This window comes from Lynx canadensis, chromosome B2 (genome assembly GCF_007474595.2).
Source record: "Lynx canadensis isolate LIC74 chromosome B2, mLynCan4.pri.v2, whole genome shotgun sequence".
Lineage (NCBI taxonomy): Eukaryota > Metazoa > Chordata > Mammalia > Carnivora > Felidae > Lynx > Lynx canadensis.
Genome location: NC_044307.1, coordinates 33,515,728 through 33,524,085, shown reverse-complemented (window position 1 = coordinate 33,524,085; position 8,358 = coordinate 33,515,728). Strand labels below are relative to the sequence as shown.

General features: G+C 47.4%; 1 protein-coding gene across 1 annotated transcript; it reads left to right on the top strand.

Annotated features, from left to right (window-relative positions):
• Positions 1-1,331: 1,331 nt before the first annotated feature.
• RPS10 (ribosomal protein S10) lies at positions 1,332-8,153 on the top strand. The gene is made up of 6 exons (XM_030315292.1): positions 1,332-1,411; positions 2,204-2,353; positions 2,580-2,751; positions 4,894-4,971; positions 7,249-7,304; positions 8,062-8,153. Exons 2-6 carry the CDS (start codon positions 2,204-2,206, stop codon positions 8,101-8,103), a joined length of 498 nt encoding a protein of 165 aa, XP_030171152.1. The 5' UTR covers positions 1,332-1,411; the 3' UTR covers positions 8,104-8,153.
• The last annotated feature ends 205 nt before the right edge of the window (positions 8,154-8,358 follow it).

The window sequence follows — 8,358 nt, the reverse complement described above, 5'->3', positions numbered from 1 at the left end:
CAGGCTCTGAGCCATCAGCCCAGAGCCCGACGCGGGGCTCGAACTCACGGACCGCGAGATCGTGACCTGGCTGAAGTCGGACGCTTAACCGACTGCGCCACCCAGGCGCCCCAAAAAATAAAAATTTTTAAAAAAATGTATGCTTTACTGCTCAACAATTATACTTCCAGGAATTTATCCTAAAGAAAATACTGGACAATGGTGCAAATATGTGTGTGGTATTGTTACTTATAACAGTGAAGGATTTTAAAAATACATATCCAGGGGCATCTGGGTGGCTCAGTTGGTTAAACGCCGGGTTGACATCCGCTCAGGTCATGATCTCACAGCTCATGAGTTCAGGTCGCATGTTGGGCTCTCTGCTGTCAGCACAGGGCCTGCTTCGGATCCTCTATCCCCCTCTCTCTCTCTGCCCCTCCCCAAGTTGCTCTTTCTATCTCAAAATAAATAGATAAACTTAAAAAAAAAAAAAAAAAAAAAAAAAAAAAAAAACCCCTGGGCACCTGGGTGGCTCAGTTGTTAAGCATCTTACTTCCCGCTGAGGTCATGATCTCACAGTTCATGAGTTCGAGGCCCGCATCCAGGGGAGCTCCAGCCCCACTTCAGATGAGCACGAGTCCCCCTTCGGGTAAAACACGAGCTCCGGGCGAACCCCACTTCTCTCTCTGTCTCTCTCTGCCCCTCGTGGGATTCTCTCTCTGCCCCTTGTTCCCTTGGGCCCTCTTCTCTCTCAAAAAGAAAAAAAAGAAAAAAGAAAACAATAATAAAAAACCCACAATGTTGATTCAACTATCCACCAGTGGACTCCCCTCAGTTACATGAAAAGAGATTCATGATGGGTGATAAGCAGAAAAACACAGGTCACCACCATATCTTACATAATGTACATACAAGACATCCCATTGTTGCTATCTATCTATCTATCTATCTATCTATCTATCTATCTATCTACATACTTGCTTGGGTGCGTTTGAGTGTAGAAGCATACATACCAAAATGTCAATAGTCATTACCTTTAGCTCATGGGATTCTGTATTTATTCTTATACTATTGTTATTGTTCTCTACCTGCTCAAAAAACATGTATTACTTCCACAATAAGAAGTTAAATTATCGGTGGGAAATAAAGAATTAGCGTGTTTCCGAAGGCACTGCGCAAGCATAAAAGGGATCATTTTCCGACAAAACACGCAGGCTCACAAGCTCCGGCGTCGGCTCCCACGTGCGTGGAGGCCCCCAGGCGGTCGAGGTTCCGAGCCGCAAAGAGCCAACCAGTCCCTCAGGCACCGCCGAGGCCACCCCAGGCAGCCCGCGGGTCCTCGCAGGGGGCGGGGCACGTCCGCCCGGAAGAGACGCCGCGCCGCGCATGCCCCTTCTTTTCGGCCCCGGTCCCGGACGTAGTAGCTGCAGAGGTGAGTTTCTCCGTGGTGCGGGTTCCATCGGCCTCCATCCTGGCCATCCAGTTGTCGTAGTCGCCGCTCCGCCCCGCAGTCGGGGCGGAGGGGCCACTCTCCTGCTTCCCGCGCGTCTATTTCTGAGTCGTGAGAGGGGCCGCGGGCGCTCTTTGGCGGGTAGTGGGGCGCTGAAAGAAGATTGGCGTCCCGTTTGCGGAGGCTGAGGAGGGGGGGATGGAAGCCCTTGTGTCGCGGCGACCCTAATGGCGAGTTTGAGGACACTGTGCTCCTCTTGCCCGTTTTTGTTTCGATCCTGAATTGTTTCCTCCGGGCTCCCTCCTTGCCTGGCCTTGTAGCTCTAGTGGAAGAGTGGTAGGAGATGAGGGAGGGAAGGCCTTGGCCCTTCAGTTTGGGGTCCTGCGTCCCTGAAAGCATGCCTCGCCGTTCCGCGCTAGGTACAGTTCCCCAAATACCCCCCAAATACTGCCGAGAGTACAGGGTTTGCGCCCCCCATTATGCTTCCGTGAGTGTGAGAATGAAGTCTGGCGCGAAGGGCCACCCCACATCTGTTTTGCCCAAACGTCACGGCACCTTCTTCCTCGAGCGTTTTTGGCAGGTGGAGGCGGGTAACTGGCGGGTGTCAGTTTTGAGGAGTTTGAACTTCTCTTTCCTGCATATTTTCAAGTGCGTGGTTTGAGATTTCAACCCACTGGACGATAATTTTGTGTGATCGTTTTGGGGTCACGAACTTTGTTGCTGGACCCTGGCTATTTTGCCCAGAAATGCTCTTGATGGATCACTTCCTTCTAGATGTTGATGCCCAAGAAGAACCGAATTGCCATTTATGAACTCCTTTTCAAGGAGGGAGTGATGGTGGCCAAGAAGGATGTCCACATGCCTAAACACCCTGAGCTGGCAGACAAGAATGTGCCCAATCTTCACGTCATGAAAGCCATGCAGGTAGCCTGGGGGCTGCTGGAGTGGGGTGCAGATGGAGGGATTTTCCACTAAATGTTGGAGGCAGATTCCAAGGAGAGGTCAGGACAGCCAGAGCTGCTTGCTGCCTTGAAGGGCGCTGAGGTAGATACATCCTGAAAGCTTGTCTACATAATTTAGCTTCCTTTTGCACCAAGTTTCTAGATTCGGGTCTCTAGTTGCATCTTGACAGTTGTTTTCTGTTTTACAGTCTCTCAAATCACGAGGCTACGTAAAGGAACAGTTTGCCTGGAGACATTTCTATTGGTACCTTACCAACGAGGGTATCCAGTATCTTCGTGATTACCTCCACCTGCCCCCTGAGATCGTGCCTGCCACTCTGCGTCGCAGCCGTCCTGAGACCGGCAGGCCGCGGCCCAAAGGTATGTTGCCCACATGAAGGCCTGCCCTGAAGTTGCTCTCTCTCTCTCAGAGGAAGGGTATATGTGAAACGGTGGGGAGCAAAAGGGCTCTTATAATACACCATTGGTGTCAGCTGGACCGTGGGCCAAGTCCTGGAACCTTTGTCCCCTGGCGTAGGACTCGTAATGGAACTGCAGTCATGCCAGGTCTTCAGGCCATTCCAGGTGATGCCATTAAACAGAATATAGTCTGTGGCCAGGCACATGTGGTAGAGCATGCAATAACTTTTCCAGGACAGAGATTGTGCCGGTCTCCAAAAGTCCAGAACAAAGCTGTTTACCACATGTGAAAAAAATGGAGAGTTTATTTACAGTCTCTTGGCAATGGGAGCAAAAATAATCAAGGGGTGCCTGGGTGGCTCAGTCGGTTAAGCATCCTACTTGGGCCTAGGTCACGATCTCACTGTTCAGAGTTCGAGCCCCACGTTGGGCTCTGGTTGATTTGATTTAAAATAATCAAAACTGGGGCGCCTGGGTGGCTCAGTCGGTTGAGCGTCCGACTTCGGCTCAGGTCACGATTTCGCTGTCCGTGAGTTCGAGCCCCGCATCGGGCTCTGGGCTGATGACTCGGAGCCTGGAGCCTGCTTCCAATTCCGTCTCCCTCTCTCTCTGCGCCTCCCCCGTTCATGCTCTGTCTCTCTCTGTCTCAAAAATAAATAAACGTTTAAAAAAAATTAAAATAATCAAAACTCAAACTCCTAATCATAGTGTGAAAGGATGTGCTGGTGAGAAGGTGGTGAATTACCTTCTGGCGGGGGATCACTGCTGGCTCACAGTTGTGTTTTGTCAAGGTTATGATTTTCTTTCCTTAGGTTATGGAAGAACTTGTCATAGGAATTTTGTGGGAGGAGCAGTTTGTGGGCTTGGGTAATGAGGTGCAGTGTCCTAAAACCAGATAATCACCACACTGTCCAGGTTCCCCTGGCGAGAGACTTCTTAGCACTCAGGAATCTATTTTTTGTGAACGTTCCCTAGGGGATTCTGGTGGTTACCTGGGATTATGTATCAGTAGAGCAAAGGTTCTCTGCTGTATCTTGGAATCCCCGGCGGGGGGGAAGAACAGTCTGTGCCCCCACAGATTCTGATTTAGTTGGCATAAATGAGACCTGGCATGTATTTTAGCCACTCACTACAGGTTCAGTCTTACTTCTTGTACTTAAAAAAAAAAAAAATACACTTGACCTTTGGAACAATGTGGAGGTTAGAGGTGCCTCTGTATTTACTGTACTATACTCTTAGTTTATGAAAAGAAATTGTGTCTGGGTAGATCCCTGCAGTTCAGACGTGTTTCAGATCAATTATAGTCTATATTCTAATCATGGATTCTAGGTAAAGTTCTAGGGTGCTGGGTAGAGAGAATGAGATTAACTTCTAGTGTTTTGGAGAATGTTTTAAAAGTACCTTTTAAATCTGCCTAGGGGTATCTGGGTGGCTCAGTTAAGCATCTGACTCTTGGTTTCTACTAAGGTCATGATCTCCCAGTTGGTGAGTTCACCAACTGCACTGGGCTCTGTGCTGCTGGTGCAGAGCCTGCTTGGAATATTTATTCATTCATATTCATTCTCTCTCTGTCTGTCTCTCTTATTCTCTCAAAATAAAGAAACTCTGAAATAAGTTAATCTGCCTTAACATATATCCCACAGCCCAGGGACTAAAGGGTTCTTGGTGGCCTGTATATTTATATGCTGACTGTTGGAGGTGGGGCTTTCAGCACCTCCTTTCCCATTTGCACAGGAGATTTTCCACTTCAGAGATGGGTCAAGTTCAAAATTTTGGCTCTTCAGAGATTTGTAGAAATGGTCAGATTGCTTAATTTGCCAAGTATTTGGAAGATGTGTATCTGTGTTGAGAAGTGCAGTAGAAGAAAGCAATACTTTTGCAGATGGGTGGCATTTTAATTGTGAGTTTTCTCCATCACATTTGAGGAGCCAGTGTCAGTGATGACAAAACTTCTGGCCAGTAGTTCTGTGTCAGTTCTGTCCCCTTGAACTCATTGTAACTAAGTTGCCAGTGAGAACAGGAGAGCAATTTCACTTTTCTTGGCCTGGAGGCAACAGAGTTCCCACATGGCTCTGTGTTCACAGTGTGGTTTCATTTCTCTAGGTCTGGAAGGAGAGCGGCCTGCAAGACTCACACGAGGGGAAGCTGACAGAGACACCTACAGACGAAGCGCTGTGCCCCGTGAGTAATGCATCACCTGTATCGGTGTATTGGGGTGGGATCTCTGGATTCTCAGTCACCTTGGCTGGGGCTCAGCCCTCGAAAATGCCAAGGTGACTAGGAAAGATTCTTGGTTTCAATCTTTAGGTCATCTTTAGCTGGAGTCCTTTATGTTTCTTGCCTTGTGCGGGGATTGGATAGATGGGATTAGGGGAAAAGGCCTTTTCACTGGGGACAGGGAAGACTTTATTGAAGACCTTAAGTAGAGCAAAACTGAAAACTTTTCCAGAAAGCAACGTGCTTTTGTTAGTTGGTGGTTGTGTTCCTGTGTCGCAAGCTCCTTGCAGGCAGGGCCCATTCAAATTGTCTTTTGCTTCTTCTTGCAAAAATGGTTCAAAACCTTGTCTTTAAATAGGTGTTTGCATTGTCTTGGAATAACAGGTGTTTGTTCATTCAACCAATATATATATATTTCTGTGACGTACCGGGCACTGTTGTAGGAGCTGGAGAGACAGTAGCGTACATAACAGATAAAGGGTCTTTCTCACTGAAATTGCATTTTAGTAGTAGGAGACTGGTAAGCAAAAATGAGTATATAGTCTGCCTCTGGTGTGGATGCTTCAGGGAAAAATAAAGCAGGGGGATGGTGCAGTTTTCAATAGGGTTTTCAGTTACAGAAGTGAGATTTAAGCAAACATCTGAAGGAGGTATGGGGAGTCAGCCAGTAGCTCTCTGTGGGGTGAGCATTAAGGCACCTGGTCTGGCTTGTCTAAACCACAGAAGACAGGAGAGTCAGATGAGGGTGTAGGGTCTCATAGCTTTGTGGGCCACTTAAAGAGTCCTTATCTTTGTTGAGAAGCAGTTAATTGTAATACGAAAGGTTATAAAGGAATTTTCGTCAGCTTCTTCCACACATACCTGCCTCGTGTCCTGGTTCCTGATTCTTCATAAAAGAAATAGACATGAGCACCTGATCTGAATTTACTGGATAGTAAGAAAGAATTTCTTCAGCCCCTAGTTCAGAGAAAGTTAATGGTTGCTCTTATTAGATGTCACATCACCGGGCACCTGGGTGGCTCAGTCGGTTGAGCTTCTGACTTCCGCTCAGGTCGTGATCTCGCGGTCCAGGAGTTCGAGCCCCGTGTTGGTCTCTGTGCTGATGGCTCAGAGCCTGGAGCCTGCTTCAGGTTCTGTGTCTCCCTCTCTCTCTCTCTGACCCTCCCCCGTTCATGCTGTGTCTCTCTCTGTCTCAAAAATAAATAAACATAAAAAAAAAATATTTTAAAAAGTCACATCACATGGGGAATTGGAGTAGTTCTCCAGAGGATGTGAGGTTGGGCCTGAGCCCCAGTTTGAGTGGGAATGAGCATTTCGGGTGAGAGCAACATGAACAAAAGTACAGCATTGGGAACATGATAGCTTGCTTGTCAAAGGGGCGGGGGAGTGAGGGGAGAAAAGCAAGATTTTATTTGTTTATTTTTTAAGCTCTATATCCGACGTGGGGCTCCGACCTACAACCCTGAGATTGAGTTGTGTGCTCTACTGATTGAGCCAGCCACGTACCCCAAATCCAGTATTTTTAAAAATGTTATTTTAGGGGCACCTGGGTGGCTCAGTCAGTTAAGCGTCTGACTCTTGGTTTTGGCTCATGTAAATGATCTCATGGTTCATGAGATTGAGACCTGCATTGGGCTCTGTGCCAACAGCATGGCACCTCCTTGAGATTCTCTCTTGCTCTCAAACTAAAATTTTAAGAAAAATAAAATACGGTGCTATTTTAACATGTAATCTGTATAAACATTGTTTTGCACTCTCTCAAGTCTTTAAGTCTGATGTATTCTGCACACACCTCAGTTTGGACCAGTGGCTGCCACACAGGACAGGGCAGCACCGGATCTTTTCATCTTTGTTCTTTACTGTGGTCATAATGAAGTTACTTTTTCCTTCTGTGAGCCTTTATGTTCTTTATCTCTTCCTTCTTTATTGCACTGTGTCTGTAAGCTAGGTGCTGATCTGAAGCATGTAAGTAACTCGATGGGAAGTGGGGGCCTATATTGAAGGGCACATAATTCAGACTTGGTGGTCTGGGCAGCCTTCCTGGAGGAGGCGGTAGTTTGGACCGTGAGTTCTGAAGGATGACATAAGGAAAGCTGCCACAGGAGAGGGACGGGGCAGAAGTGATTCACCATTGGGTATAATTTACCTGCACTTCATGGTGTACAATTGTTGAAATGGCTTCCCTTGGTCTGTAGTAGATCACCTCATCTGATGGTTCTAAAGTGATGTTTCTTGTTCCAGCTGGTGCCGACAAGAAAGCTGAGGCCGGGGCTGGGTCAGCAACTGAATTCCAGTTTGTGAGTATCCCCCTGTTTGCTCTCCGTAGATAGGCAGTCATTGTTCTGGCCTCTGCCCTGGGTGTCTGCAAGTTCTGGGGATACGGTGTAGTGTCGTGGGTCCCACCCCTTGTTGCAGTGGAGCCCCCTCCCAGAGAAATATGGACCAGGTTTTTACATTAAGATACAGCATACAAACTTCTATAAGTATGTAAGTTACTGAAACCGTAAGACCCCAAATCAATACGACATAGAGCATAGTGATTTCTTCATTGATGAGCATCATAATTCTAACTGCCGTAAGTAGTTTTGTGAACTAAAACTTACAGTTAAGAACTACAAACTGGAGATTGGGCTCCAGGACCAAGATGGTGTGGAATCAGGTCCTTCATCTTCCTTTTGGTGGTGTGATATTGGGCACATTCCCTCCATGCCTGTTTCCTCATCCTTAAAATAGAGGTGATGGTCTTAGCTGTCGCGAGTACTTGTGAGATTAATTGATCTAGGTAAAGTGCTCCGGGCAGGTGCTGGCATATCACTGTTGAGGCCACAGCTGTCCCGTGCTGGGCGTGCTTCTGTGTGTGTGTGATTGGAGCACACTCTTGAATGGGTTTCCATATTCCCATTTTACAAATGTGGAAACAGGCCTAGGAAGTGGCCTTGTAGCTAGTAAAGAGCAGGGCTGGGAGTTACGGCTTGAAGTCTTGAGCCCTTACGTTGGATAATGAGGCCTGTGTGGCATCCTGCTAATATTGACGTCATATGTTTTCTCTTGCAGAGAGGCGGATTTGGTCGTGGACGTGGTCAGCCACCTCAGTAAAGTTGGAGATTGTTTTGTGTTGAATAAATCTGTAGCCAGAAAAAAGTTAATCTTGTGTGTCCTGTTTGGTTTGCATTCTGTGGGCTGAACAGGAATGATATGAGGATCAGAGTGTAAATGGGGCAAGACAGTATAGGTTTAAAGAGTTGTCTTCATCCAGGGTGGCATCACTTGTGGCTGTTACAGCTGCAGTACTTGGCTGAGACACGGGCCGTCTGTTGCAGCACGTGCTCCCCTGTTGAGTCCCATCCAGCG

Coding starts and splice junctions, on each gene's coding strand:
- RPS10 (XM_030315292.1), top strand. CDS start 2,204: ATGTTGATGCCCAAGAAGAACCGAATTGCCATTTATGAACTCCTTTTC. Junction 2,752..4,893: donor CGGCAGGCCGCGGCCCAAAG/GTATGTTGCCCA, acceptor TCATTTCTCTAG/GTCTGGAAGGAGAGCGGCCT. Junction 4,972..7,248: donor CAGACGAAGCGCTGTGCCCC/GTGAGTAATGCA, acceptor TTCTTGTTCCAG/CTGGTGCCGACAAGAAAGCT.